Consider the following 15905-nt stretch of genomic DNA (forward strand, 5'->3'; position numbering starts at 1 on the left):
AACTGAGTTGATGATACTAAACCTAGGAAACAAACCTACATTTATAAATAAAAATCGTAGGGAGGTAATACACATTACACTAAGCACTATGCATATTGCAATCTTTATTCAAGACTGGGAGGTGCTGGAGGAACCATCATTGGCAGACCACCAGCACATCCAATTTGTAATAGATGCGAGACTATGTGGGACTGAGATGTACAGAGACCCAAAAAGAACTAACTGGGATAGATACAGAGAAGTTCTAGGGAAGGCTGTACAAAAAATTCCAACTCCCATGAGAGGACAGAAAGAATTGGATGAGGCAGTGGAACTATAGAAGAGGCCACTATATACTCATTCCATGACAACTGTCCTCTCAAAGAAAAGAAAAACAGCAAAAAATTAAGGTGGTAGAACAACAAACTAGCCAAAATGAAAAAAAAAAGAGGTTCTGATGTATAGAATATCATCTAGAAATGGTATGTGGGACGAATATCATAGGATACTAGAGATACGGAAAGCAAAAAGAAAATCTTGGAGACTGTTCTGTGAGAAAGTGGAATCACACACTGAAACAGCAAGGCTCCAGAAGGTTCTTAAAGCAACCCATATGAATCAAGTGGGGACACTGGAGAAACCAGATGGGTCATTTACTCAGGCGGGGAAGGACACACTGGAGATGCTAATGGCCTGTCACTTTCTTGATGCTGAGGAGATGACAGAAGAAGAAACGGTTGGAACAGAGACCGGAGCTCGAAGAGCAGACTGGAACTGTGCCAACTGAATAATAAAACACAACCATGTAAAATGGGCAATCGACACGTTTCAACATATAAAGGCTCTGGGGCCAGATGAGATACTTCCGAAACTCCTATAGGAAGGACGGGAGATACTTGTCAATGCCCTGACGGACCTCTTCAGAGCTAGTCTAACTTTAGGGTACGTGGAGAGATCATGGTCTGAAGCTAAAGCAATATACACACCTAAGCCTGGAAGGGCAAATTATGCCCAAGCCAAAGCATATAGACCATTATGTTTAATCTCCTTCATGCTGAAAGCAATGGAGAAAATTCTGGATAAATATATCAGAAGAACAGTGCATTTGAACTCAACGTTACATGAAAATCAGTTTGCATATAGACCTGGCAAATCCACTGAAGTAGCACTCCATCAGTTGGTTTGTAAACTAGAGGAAAGCCTAGAATATAAAGAAATTGCACTGGCAGCATTTCTAGATATAGAAGGAGCCTTCAGCAATACAACCTATGACTCTATGATCAAAGTATTGGAAAAGAGCAAGGTGAGTAAAACCGTTGTCAAATGGATTAAATCCATGTTAGACGGAAGGAAGATAAAAGCAACCCTGTTTGAAGACACGCTGACGGTTAGGGCCACCCGAGGCTGTGCTCAGGGTTTGTATACAAGAGGATACGCAGATGACCTAGTGATTGTGGTACGAGGTAAGGTGATGAGTGTTATCCAGGACCTCATGCAAAGATCACTCAACCTTGTGGAGAACTGGTGTCGGGAAGAACAACTATCAGTCAACCCGAACAAGATAACTATGCTCCCTTTTACAAGAAGGAGAAAATTAGAGGGAAAGAGATCACTGAAGCTCTTTGGGGCAAGATATATATATGGAAGAACAGGCACTGCACCTAGGTGTAGTGTTAGATAAAAATCTAACCTGGAATCCACACATAGAAAGGAACATAACCCGGGCCAAGAACTTGCTGTATGCATGTAAAGGAGCCGTTGGGAAGACAATAGGCGTAGGACCATCAATGGTAATGTGGATATACACAATGATCATTAGACCATTGATGGCCTATGCTGCAATCATCTGGTGGCAGAAAGTAAGTCCAAGAAAAGTCGGCAGTAGATTGGATAGCCTACAGAGAATGGCATGCATAGCCATAACTGGGGCTATGAGAACTACGCCGACAGAAGCCTTGAATATTTTACTAGACCTCCCATCATTATGCAATTTCATAAAAGGACAGGCTAGAATTAGTTCATATAGATTGGCACAATCAGAGTGCTGGAATGCACAAAGACCCAATCTAGGACACTGTAAAATTAACAAAGTAATAACAGGGGAAGTTCTACACATGCCTTCTGATCATATGATACCAAAGTACAACTTTGAAAAACCGTTTCAGACCCAAATAATTAAAAAAGAAGCCTGGGACATCAACAAATGGAATACTGAAAAAGAAGATATAGCGAGGTGGACTGATGGCTCAAAACTGTGGATGGCACAGGAGGAGGGATCAACGGGGGAAGACTTGAGAGATCAATCCAGATGAGCCTGGGCAGACACACTACAGTCTTTCAAGCGGAAGTGATAGCTATCACAACATGTCTTGAAGAAAATCTGAAAATGAACTATAGGAATAAGAACATTTTCATTTTTACGGACAGCCAAGCAGCCATTAAGGCACTAGAGGCAGGTCCGGATAATATCCAGAATTGTCTGGTATTGACACTCACTTCTCCTGAAGCTCTCAAAGTACAACATTGTCAAAATAATATGGGTACCAGGGCATGCAGGTATAGAAGGAAATGAAAAAGCAGATAAACTGGCCAGGAAAGGGGCAGAAACACATTTTGTAGGCCCAGAACCTGTATGCGGGATTTCCTATGGACAAGCCTGACACTACATAAGAAAATGGGTACAAAAGAAACAAATGGAAAACTGAAAAAATACTCCAGGATGCAGGCTTGCAAAGGAACTGATAAAAGGACCAAACAAGAAGCATACTAAAGAACTGTTGAATTTCAGCAGAGAAAATATAAGATGGGTAGTAGGACTGTTGACAGGACACTGCCATCTGAAAAAACACCTACATAGAACTGGAGTAATAAGAGACAACATACGTAGAAAATGCAATGAAGCAGAGGAATCAGCTGAACACATACTTTTCAAAGTGAGGCGCTGGGTAGAATCAGACTCTCCACTCTAGAACTACCAGGTGAAGAGAGAGAAAAAATCCAAGAAGACCCAATAAGAACAACCTGCAGCTTTGTGAAGGGAGCAGGCATATCTAGGTGGGAATGAAGGGAAAACATGGTAGCAAAAGATCTTAGAGGTTGACTCTAATTAGGAACTAATATTTAGAGGCCCCAAGAAAAAGAAGAAGAAGAAGAAGAAGAAGAAGAAGAAGAAGAAGAAGAAGAAGAAGAAGAAGAAGAAGAAGAAGAAGAAGAAGAAGAAGAAGAAGAAGAATGCTAATCCCTAGTTTCAAAAGTACACTGTCATTTACTCACCCAAATTATCAAAGTTGTTTTTATTAGTTTCACAGAGAAAGATAGGAACTGTTGTTTACCTCATCCTGTCTAATCCTCCCAAAGCTTTCAGTTCATCCATAACCTCGTCTGGCAACTCAAATTTAGCTACTTTCTTCTTCGTAGGACTTCTGGTGGAATCACGACTCCTCCTTTCCTTTTCCGAATGCTTGTCTCTCCTTTCAGGAGGTGCATCATCATTTTCTTCAGGTGACCTGCTAAATACAAAGAAAAGTCATAATTAACCAAACCACAAAAGAAGGAATGTCCATCAGCCAGTACTAAAAATAGTTTGATATTGTATACACATTTTCCTACAACATTTTTGCATTTATTTTTCAGGAGGGCAGGGGGTGAGTATGTGTGTATGTGATTAGCTCAGAGGCTTAGCTGCTGGTTTCCCACCCAGGAGGCTGAGGTTCAAATTCCAGTCGATCCCGGGTCGAGATTTTCATCTCCAGTATCACATGGCATCAGGAAGGGCATCCAGTCTTAAAATCCTGGCCAAAGCCAAAATGAGCCTGGGTGGCTCCAGGGACCCCAGAAATAACTGAGACAAGCTGAAGAAAGACATGATATAGGCTATTTTCTTTTCGAGCCTTAAAGAATTTCACCTAATTTTATTGATGTGGCATAAGCCCAAAAAGCCTATATCATGTCTACAATTACGGACCGTGAAAGCATCAATGGTAACAACCTGAAGAAAGTTTATTTTTACTTTTGTCATACCATAACAAACTGCGAACATAAAGGAATTCAGTCAGTTCTCAGTGAAACGTAAAGAATTTCACTTTATTTTCTCGACACGGCATAAGCCCAAAAGCCTATATCATGTCTATAAGTATGGGCTGTGAAAGCATCAATGGCAACAGTGAACACGGTTTACAACATTAAAGGAATGACCACCCAATCACATTCACGAGGGAAATGCAACTAGCCTTCTACGGCCACTTGACCAGTATGGACCTCTGCAGGCTCACCAACAAGATCTTCAGCACAACAGATAGAGGGGAAGCCTCCAAGAACAGCAGTGAAATTTGGACCTTGAAGAATTAGAAATTCCACTAAACACCACACAGGACTGATCCCAATTCCGATGGATTACTATGCAGGATGTCTTCCCAGTGTCTCTCACTCTTAAGAAGAACAAAGGGACCACCAGACCGAAGTAGCCAGAGGAGAGGAAACTGACACACAGACAAAAAATGAAAGCTTTCTAGGCCAAGAAGAAACAGAAGACCCACGTAAAGAGTCAAAAGGAGTCCCGTGGTCCTAAGTAGACCCAAACAAAAAGAAGAAGAATAACAAACATTCTACATCATCATGATAATTCTGTAAGAATAAAAATCTGTGAATGTTAAGTAAGTTACACTGTCCTTTACCACAGACATTGACTCACAGACAAGAATAATGATTGTCTACTTGTGTATCAGTTGTCTGAAGAGATCAACTCTAGAACCACAGTTCTGGCACATCACATCTACCAAAGCTCCTTACTGTAGTAGAGTTCTCTGATTATGTCATTCCCTTCTACGACATCTTTAATTGGACTCTTGCCTTTGTCATTGCTGTTCAAAATGTGTGCGCGCCCATACACATCGCCCAATCAGATGCTATATCCTTGCAGTTACTGAAGTTAATTTTGCAATCCTTCATATTATACTTTAGAATTTACTTGTAATCGTTTTTGCTGTTCTCTCCAATTATGCAGTCCTTCCTTCAACAGAGAATACATCACTTGCTAGGCATGCAAGTGACATGGTCGATCCATTGCAACTGAAGTTTGATGATGATGATGATGATGATGATGATGATGATAATGATAATAATCATTTGTTCACAGTACCGATCTCAAGCAAGATATTGTTTGTTCAGCATTCCTGTCATTTTTCTCTATATATTCTTCTTGTATTTTTCTGAACATTATACATGTTTTCCATAAGTATTTCTAGTCTCACATCTGTAAGTGTTGGTGTCACTACAGCATCGTAAGCATATAGTTTGCTCTGGACACCGAGGAGATCACTGTCAAAGACCCTTAAACAACTGAACACGACACTAGCACATCTGAGGCAAAGGTGTATTTCAACATCTATCTTAGAATTTATCAAGCAACATGAAAACAAGAAGTCAGAAGCTAATATTAAAACAACAAACAAGGAAACTTGTGGTTTTGCATGACTGTTGACACTGTGATCATAACCATAGGATCTCAATAGTTTTACATCTGATCAGAACAGGGACATAATATTTCACTTTTTGAATCCCACATACATTAGATGGGATTGTATGTATGTATGTATGTACGCATGCATGTACGACTCTTCTTAGTTATGTCAAAAACATATCAGATGTAAGGGTTTCAAGGCATTCTCTCTATTAAACAGCGCTTCATCTTAGGTCTGACACTAGACTCATCAGAGTGGGATGTGCCAGACCCTGCCCACTGACGCTGGGGTGTAACCTATCAGAAGCCCTTATAAGAGGCACAGTCTGATAACTGCATACGGGAGACAAATCTCCACAGTGGAATTATTGCCGCCTATCTAATATCTAATTCCCTTCATGGGAATTTAGAATTTTCCATTCGGAATTGCGGGCAATAATTCCACTGTAGAGATTTGTCTCCCATATGCAGTTATCAGACTGTGCCTCTTATAAGGGCTTCTGATAGGTTCACCTGCATACACCCCAGCGTCAGTGGGTAGGGTCTGACACATCCCACTCTGATGAGTCTAGTGTCAGACCTAAGATGAGGCGCTGGTTAATAGAGCAAACACCTGGAAAGCCTTACATCTGATATGTTTTTGACATTTTTGACATGCTCTATTGGTGAAATATATCTAATTCCCTTCATGGAAATTTAGAATTTTCCATTCTTAGTTATGTCTCAGCACCGTACACATTTCATAAAATTTTGTTTCTGAATCCCTCTACACTGGTCATTAATGATAAGAACTGAACATTGCCATGACATAAGAAGTGCCAAAAAATCATTTCCACTTTCTTCTTAAGGGTCCTCTTCTACTCCTTGATATTCTGAAACCAAGTCTTAGCAGGTGCCTGTGATTCTTGTATTGCCATTATTTATCAAGATTAATAGCCATGTACTCATGTCAACTTCAACTAATAAAGTTCCAACACAAAAAACAATTATCCATTTTAACTCATTGGTGACTACAAATAGAACCGTTCTATACATGCCTGCTATGGACCAGAAGCAGCATACGGAAATGTTCTGCAAAAATGTATGTAATTCACATATCAGGCAAGAGATGGGTAACGCAGCACTTCTAATTTATTCCATACAGTTTATTGACCTTTTTAAATGGACTGCACCTTCTCACATTTAAAGAAAGCTATACATAAAAATATGACAATCCAGTCCAACATTGTATTTTCCATTAAAACAGTATTCATTACCACCACCATTGTTTAGTTCAACCAAGAAGACATAACTACCCATTTTAACATTCCAGTATCTCAGATTTCAGCAAGTAATATATTCCTGTATAGTAAGAATATATCTGATCATTTGATTAACTCAAAAATTTCTAGACCTATATTTTTATCATTTATTTTTCTTCTCTATCAATGATGAATTCATTCCTGACTTATGGCTTTGTATTACTGCTATACTCTATATACTGATCTCAAAGTAAATTATTATTAAAACATTTCATACAATACCTGATTTCTTCACTCTGGCTCGCAGAGCGTTTTGCTCTGTACAGTAATAATTCTTTCCTCTTGCAGTTCTTCACCATTTTCTGTGCTAATCTGCAACAAAAAAATAATAAGATCATTCCCTCCCACTGATGTCACAAAACCTTTTTAACACCATAATGAAATTTTGGGCTGAGCCTAATTCTTTTAAAGTCCCAAATTCATAAACCATTACCAAAGTTTTCCATACTGATTTATGTACTGTATTTAGGCGAATAATCCCTGCATACATATTTTTTTAATTTGAGGCCCAAAATTGGGGTGCAGGTTTTATTTGCACCAAGGTTGGCAACAGACGCCTGGTTCACATAGTTTTTGATTTTGGATGTACAGTTGCTTTGTGTAACTGCAGATGGAAAAAAACTGCCCCTATATGTCATATTTAAACAGAAAACAATTCAGACTTTTAATTCAAAACTGCCCTTACATTTTTAAAAGGCAGTATTTTACAGAGTAATTTAAATTTGAATTTTCTCTGAATCACGGTAGAAGTATCTTCTGAAAAGGGGACGGGTAGCTTTCCGCACTTTAACCCGCTTCGGTGTGTATACATTGTGTTTCATAGTTGCTAAGTTTGAGTGAAAACGTAATTCGTTTGTATTCAGCATTTTAAGAAACGCCACACCATCACGTAGCAAGCAGTACGCGGAGAAGCAGAATCCGCGAACACTGGCAATGCCGATAGTTGGCGAAAAAGCATGGCTCATAATTATAATCAATTCGTACGCACCAAACAATATTGTCAATGTCAATGAAACTGCATTTTTAAAAATGCCGAGATCAACGGACTTACGGTTTTAAAGGAGATGGGGTCACTGTACTGTGTTGCAATGCAGACGGAAGTAAAAGACTTCCTCCCCTCGTCATAGGAAAGTTCAATAAACCACGATGTTTCCGTGGAAGTACAAGGCATTTAAAAATGCAAACATTACAGTAATCCAAAAAATAAGGCACTTACATAGGAGAGCCAGCATAAATAAGGCACTTACATAGGAGAGCCAGCATAATTTGCCTTCGTCAACTTGTTGGATACATTTTGGAAATAGTCTTTTTCCATGGCACTTGAGACTTCCTACTTCCTTCCCTTGTCATAGGAATGTTCGATAAGCCTCAATGTTTTAAGGGCATTGAGTAGGCCTATTTTCTGTGCAAGTACAAGGCATCTAAAATACATTCAGTACAGTAATCCAATAAATAAAGCACTTGCACAGGGGAGCCAGCATAGATTTCTCCTCATCTTTGAATTTTATTTTTTTTTCGTTGCGTGAGGTTATGTTTGCTAGCGAGTTATCCAATTGTATTACAGTATTTGAATACTGTAAACGCGTCTTGTTCGATACATTGCGGAAATAGCTTTTTCCATGGCATTTGAAAGGTTTAAACTGTGAATCAATTTTAATCGCTTGCAGTAACGGGTCTTAGAATATTCTGTGACGCGGCAAGGGTTGGCATTTCTGAATTACAAGTTGGCAGTTAATTCGAAATCATGTAATTCGAAGTCACATTTTTGCATCCCTATGACTTTGAATTAATGAGGTTTTACTGTATCGCAAAACTAACAAACGAGTTTGCAGGTGTGTCTGTTTCAAGTGTTTACACTGCACAAAAAGAATTATCCACCACCAGTAGTGTTACTATCCGAGTAAAAAGAGACCACGTGTTAGAAGTGTTGTAGAAGTGGAGTGTGATGAATTTGTAAGTAATTTAGGAGAGGATTCTAGTGATGCAAGAGACAAAGAATCTTCCAAACTACAGCGAATCGAGCCTATTGCGAAGAAGGCCTACTTGCTAACTTTTATGGCAAATATATTTTATAGCAGTGATAATGCATTGTTATCATCCCAGATATGTTCAAGCAAAGTAGCTATATCCGTCATGTTCATATTTGTGTAAATAGCATGTGGAACAAACAGTGATATGAAATATTTGTTTATGATGAATATTGAATTTTCACGACCGCATTGTAATCGAAACAGACTTTCAACGTATTAGGTCGTGTTACGTACATATAGTATGTGTTGAAGAGATGTTAAGTACAGAACAAAAATGGCCAGCCGGACACCAGTGGGATCCGAACACACAACCTCCCGATTTCGCGTCGGTTGCTCTACCAATTGAGCTATGGTGGCCTAGGCCATCTTTGTTCTGTTTGAAAGGATCTGAGCTACAGGTCTGGCACTGCTGCTAGCACACTGTAGAGTGCATTTAAGTAGCCCGTTGTGGGGCATGTCAATGAATATTGAATTTTCACGACCGCATTGTAATCGAAACAGACTTTCAACGTATTAGGTCGTGTTATGTACATATAGTACGTGTTGAAGAGATGTTAAGTATAGAACAAAAATGGCCAACCGTATACCAGTGGGATCCAAACCCACAACCTACATTACTCTTTCAGCTGTGTGATGTGTGGACCTATATGTTCTACGCAAGAATTGGTCTGTACAGTCACCGGAAGTTTAAACACAAACTGCTGTGAATTGAAGTGAGCTATTAGCCAGGAAATCTGTGAACTCGGAAACGAGTAACTGCCGACAACAACTCCTTCAATGGAAGGAATTTTAGTTCATTTGTTTAAATGGTCCTTCCTAAAATTAGGGTGCGGGGATTATTCACGTAAATACGGTAATACCAGCTGTACTACCCACCGTTGACAGGTTTCTGAACAACTCGCAACGATAGTGTTAGCAGGAGTTTGTGAAAAATGTAATTGTGAATATCTCTGTTACTACTGCTTGTAAGCAGAGATCAGAACTTTTTTTTTTTTTTTTTTTTTTTTTTTTTTTTTTTCAGAACTTACAGTATGTTATAAAGTTTTTCGATACAGCTAACATTAACAGAGAAATGTGACATTTCTGTTTTGATCCCTTAATACCGCTATGACACCGTAAACTAATAAAATAACATATAACCAAGTGCACAATCCAGCTATTCCTGAACTAAAGTACAGAGTTTGAGAAATTCTGTTTAGCCATATCTTGGGATGTATTAACAAACAGAAAAATAAACAAACAAACAAACAAACAAACAAAAAGATATAAATTGAACTGAACCTACTTTCAACTTTTGTATAACTAATCGAAGATTAAAATGGAGTATGAGCCAATAATCTGAAGTGTGCAGACAAAATTATAATTTTAAATTTTCTAGATGAAGCAGATAATCAAGCATCCTTCACAACATTTAACTTGTAGGATTCCTTGAGTGAAACACAAATGACCACAATTACATTCATAGACTCTAGAAATATTGATCGAAGAACCCTTTCTTCACAAAACGCATACAGTGGGGGATCATATTATTATTGCCACTAGGTAAAAACTGGAGAATTTCTGTTTGGATAATTCTTATTGTGTTAGTATTTACTCATTGTTTATGTTTATTGTTGGATATTATTAAGTACACATTTCTGTAGTAAAATTCAACAATCAGTCCTACATTAAGAAACCTAATAATAAAAACTCTGGTCAATAATTCAGAATGGCACCAATAATTTACAGTTCCTTGCTGACTGCTGTTCGAGTGGCACGTGTGATTTATCGTAGATTTGTTTCAGTGCATCTTTTATGTGAATTTAGCTTTGTATGCGATACAGTGAGGGGCCGATGACCTTCGATGTTAGGCCCCTTAAAACAACAAGCATCATCAGCATCATCATCAGTAATACAGTGAAGTGACAATGCCAAATACAGTTAATTAGATTTCGGTACATACTTAAATTACTGGTATTTACGAAGCGTGTTTTTTCAGTAAGGTCCGTTTTGTTGTAGACACTAGTAGTTTGCGTGCATATCGCAATGAGCGCGTGCATCGTGTACCGGCATGCCTCGGGAACAACTGTGCTCAGTTCTGTTCTGTGCTTTCAAAATGTTTAAGACTATCAACTCGCCCGTCACGTGTGAGGTTCGGTCAGTGATACGGTTTTTGTCAGCAAGGAACCTGTCTGCTGCAGAAATTCATCGACAGATTTGTGAAGTGTACGGTGATACTGTTATGAGTGAAAGCAAAGTGCGTAAGTGGGTACGACAATTCAAAGATGGACGTGACAATGTCCATGATGAGGACTGCTTGGTCGCCCTTCTTTGATTACAGACGATTTGATGGTTTCAGTTGAAGCGAAGATTTATGAGAACAGGAGGCGCTTCACAATAACAGGTCTCTCAAACGAATTTCCTGACGTGTCGAGATCAGTGCTTTACAACATTGTTTCTGAACACCTAAAGTTTAGGAAACTGTGCTCCCGTTGGGTCCCGAAACTCCTAACAGAGGACCACAAAAACCAAAGATTTGTGTGTGCGATGAAGTTCTTGACTCATTATGACGAAGAAGGTGACGGCTCCTTGAGTCAGATCGTAACTGGAGACGAAACATGGGTTTCGCATATCATGCCTGAATCGAAGCACCAGAGCATGGAATGGAGACACACACACTTGCCCGTAAAGATGAAGGCCAAACAGACTCTGTCCCAGTGCAAAATCATGGCGTCGGTGTTTTGGGATAGGCATGGTGTTTTGTTGGTCGACTTCATCAAACGAGGAACCACTATCAATGCAGAAGCATACTGCCAAACCCTGAGAAAGCTACGCAGAGCGATTCAAAACAAAAGACGCGGCATGCTGACAAAGGGAATTGTCCTTCTCCATGAAAATCCAAGACCTCACACTGCAGGTCAGACCCGCGATTTATTGAACACTTTTGGCTGGGAAGTTTTAGACCACCCACCCTACAGTCCTGATCTTGCGCCGAGCGATTACCATCTGTTCCTACACCTCAAACATCACCTCAGTGGCAACCATTACAATGATGATGACAACGTGAAAACGGCAGTGAACTCTGGGTTATCGGAGCAGGCTGCAAGTTTCTATGAAGAGGGTATTTTAAAATTGGTAACGAGGTATGATAAGTGTTTGAACAAACTTGGCAACTATGTCGAAAAATAGAGTGAAGTATGTACTTTCTGAAAATAAATTTACTTTTTTGAAATAACCTTTTGTTGTGTACTTATTTTCAAATGGACCTTACTTAAAAAACACGCCTCGCAGAAAACAAACATGGGGAGAGCTAAACACGTTTCTTCCTGGAGTATTTCAGAAATTAAAACACTTTTAATGAATACCAATCATTTCCATATAAAAAATACCATCTATTGCTTCTGTTTCAAAGTCAACAGTGGACAGAATTAAAGAGTAACTTGACAAAGAAACGGATACGTCACCTAATCCTTTGAGTGTCACATGCTATTACGGTTTTCCTACCGCTGAGCGCCAAGGCCAGTTTCCGTTTTTTGCAAGCTTTTGTTTGATCACTCACAGTTCAGCTGTTATTGTAGGTAGAAACTTGAAATTTTCGTTATTATTTTGCTGACAAAGGGAATTGTCCTTCTCCATAAATAAATAAATAAAAAACATTTGGCAGCCAAAACCCAAAAATATTAATTAAAAATAAAACAAAACAAAAGTTTAGCAATAAAATTTAGGTAGAACAAAAATTTTTTATACAACGCGAACATATTTATTGAATAGTAGGCCTACAACCTATTATGAAGCTATATTGAAAATTTAATTCATTTCGTGCCTAAAATTTTTTTTTTTTTTTTTGCTAGTTGCTTTATGTCGCACCGACACAGATATGTCTTATGGCGACGATGGGATGGGAAAGGCCTAGGAATGGGAAGGAAGTAGCCGTGGCCTTAATTAAGGTACAGCCCCAGCATTTGCCTGGTGTGAAAATGGGAAACCACAGAAAACCATCTTCAGGGCTCCCGACAGTGGGGTTCGAACCCACTATCTCCCGATTACTGGATACTTGCCGCACTTAAGCGACTGCAGCTATCGAGCTCGGTCTAAAATAAATCTGTAGTAAAAATAATTAATTTATATATACAAATGAGCCGAAAATACAAGTCTAATTACACTTGTTTCGTTTATATATCAATATTTACTAAATACGGTACAAACATCTTTTACATAACATACTACAAATAATAATAATAATAATAATCATAATCATGGCAAAAGCATTCATGAAACTTTTGAATTGTGAAGAACCCCAGGAACTTTTAGCAATTAATACAGACACGCCCATCAAAACCCCACCTGAACTCATAAACCCCCCAACAATCCAAGAGGTGGAAACAGCACTCAAAGAGTTGAAAAATTATAAGGCATGCGGAGAAGACCAAGTTTTCGCAGAAATGTGGAAATATGCTGGTGATACAGTTCGAACATCCTTACACATGGCCCTAACAAAAATCTGGATAACAGAAAAGTTCTCCGAACATTGGACCACAGCCATAATCCACCCACTCCACAAAAAAAGAGATAAAAGCAATCCAGATAATTACAGAGGTATCTCTCTCTTAGACTGCACATACAAGATTTTCTCCAGAATCCTATACAGGAGGATCAGAGAGCAACTAGAGGAAGAATGAGGAGAATACCAAGGAGGCTTCAGACCTTGGAGAAGCGGTGCAGAACAAATCATCACTTTAAAATTAGCCATAGCATTTTACTTTTTTTTTTTTTTTTTTTTGCTATTTGTTTTACGTCGCACCGACACAGATAGGTCTTATGGCGACGATGGGATAGGAAAGGCCTAGGAATGGGAAGGAAGCGGCCGTGGCCTTAATTAAGGTACAGCCCCAGCATTTGCCTGATGTGAAAATGGGAAACCACGGAAAACCATCTTCAGGGCTGCTGACAGTAGGGTTCTAACCCACTATCTCCCGGATGCAAGCTCACAGCTGCGCGCTCCTAACCGCATGGCCAACTCGCCCGGTAGCATATTACAAGAAGCAAAACAAACCTCTTGCAATAATCTTTGTGGACTTTAAAAAAGCTTACGACTGTATCCATAGACCTTCAATGTTGAAAATATTTAAAAATTTCAGGCTCCATCCAAAATTAATCAAATTGATTAAACTCACCTTAACCAACACTAAATCAAGAGTCAAGTTCAGAGGGGAATTCTCTGAGCCATTCATCATAAAAATAGGCTTAAGACAAGGAGATTGCTTGTCACCACTGCTGTTCAACTGTGCCTTGGAATATTTAATGAGGGAATGGTACAAGAGTAACCCAAAGAACATCCGAATTGGAAGACCCATAAATTGCCTAGGTTTTGCCGATGACCTTGCTCTCTTGTCCAACAATATTCAGGAAACCAGACAACAAGTTATATCACTACAGGAAATAGCACAGAAAATTGGTCTTGGAATATCTTTTGAAAAGACAGTAATCATGTTCACTGACCCACCACTCAATCAAAATTGCCATAGGAAACCAAGAAATCAAAATTGTAGATAAATTTAAATATCTGGGAGAAATCATAACATATAACCTCAATGAAAAGCCAGCATGGCATAACAGAATAAATAAACTGACCAGAGCACAATATGTCACCAAGAATACCTACAACAAAAAAGGCCTGTCAATAGCAACAAAATTAAAACATTACAAAACAGTCATTCAACCAGAAATAACATACGCAAGCGAAACCATCTTCAAAACAACTAACACTGCACAAATAGACAAAATACTCAAGATAGAGAGAAGAATCATTAGAACATGCATCAACAAATCATACCAAAAAGATGGACACCGGAGAGTAGCTTCTAATGAAACAGTCTACAAGGAAATAGAACCAGTAATGAGCTCAATCAGGAAGAAACACATTTCATATTTTGGACATCTAATCAGGACACCAGAGAACAGGATCATCAGGAGAATAATAGAAAAATTATGAAATAGCAAGTGCAACATTAAGTGGATTACAGAAATCAAGGAAGATATGGATGAACTACAAATTACAGTGGAAGACCTAAGAAACAAAACCGACAAAATCAAGAAACTCACAGACAAACAAACCAGACTGCAAATCAGAATCAACAAACAGACAATAGGAAGGGTGATTTCCGATGAAGAAAGAAGGATAAGATCAGAGAGAATGAAGAAGTACTGGGCTGACAGGAAACTAAAAAATTCTTTGTATAAAGTTGTATAAATTCAGTACAAGTATATTTTCCAACACCTCTCAAACACACGTATGTTTTGTCAAGCACAATGGCTATTCACTATAATCATTTTCACAGCAATAAATGAACAAGTAAAAGATCGAGAGCAACTAGACACAGAGCGGACAAGGTGCACAGCCGCGCCAAGTAAAGCGCGCCAATAAATATGCCTGCTGATTAGACTAATATACTGAAAGAATGGCCTTGAAAATAAACGAGGCTGTTTACTGCAAAAATAGTAAGTCTTTAACTAACTATATTACGAAATGCTGAAAGGAAATGACTGTTACTTTTAATAATAAAAAATAAATACTGAACGTCCTTTTGAAAGGACATTGGCAATTTTCAGATGAAAACCAAAGGGGCTTTCAAAAGGACGTTGGCGCTTAGACGGCTAAATAGGTGGGTAAATGTAGCTGCGAAAGAATCAACCCACCACAAGCAGAGCACTAGTTAAGAAATATCATTAAACACAGAAAGACTTCAACAAATATTCGACAAGTGGGGATCAAGATACCTTCACTGACAGCTTGTCGGAGGATCAAAGAGCTGGATTTCTCTTGTCGTAGTCCAGCAACCACGACGAAGAAGTGATCATTATGGGAAAAGCGGTATCAAAATTGGACTGCTGAAGATTGGAAAAGGATAAGCAATTTGCCAGTCACATGATTCGTTTGCTTCCTGCATGTTATAATACAAACCTATATTTTTTCAGATTTGCTTTTCAGATGAATCATTAATACACATCCTTGATGACAGATGAGGGGCAAGGGTGGAAATACAATAGTAACTGCACTATCATGACCGTTAAGCACCTGTTAAGTGTCATGGTGTGGTCTGCCATCAGTAGTAATAGAATTGGCCACCTGTATATTGTCAAAGGAACCATGAGCCAACA

At 38.8% G+C, this 15905-nt stretch overlaps 1 protein-coding gene across 1 annotated transcript in view; it reads right to left on the reverse strand.

The window, feature by feature from the left end:
- Positions 1-15905, reverse strand: part of xmas (RRM_XMAS2 and SAC3_GANP domain-containing protein xmas) — a 224530-nt gene that overhangs the window by 175825 nt on the left and 32800 nt on the right. Inside the window, exons 4-5 of the mRNA XM_067154007.2 lie at positions 6961-7050; positions 3312-3488 (exon numbers count right to left, since the gene is read on the reverse strand). Coding sequence (XP_067010108.2) covers positions 3312-3488; positions 6961-7050 — 267 coding nt within the window. The remainder of the gene's footprint in view (positions 1-3311; positions 3489-6960; positions 7051-15905) is intronic.

The sequence above is a fragment of the Anabrus simplex genome, chromosome 9 (genome assembly GCF_040414725.1).
Source record: "Anabrus simplex isolate iqAnaSimp1 chromosome 9, ASM4041472v1, whole genome shotgun sequence".
Taxonomy (NCBI): Eukaryota; Metazoa; Arthropoda; class Insecta; order Orthoptera; family Tettigoniidae; genus Anabrus; species Anabrus simplex.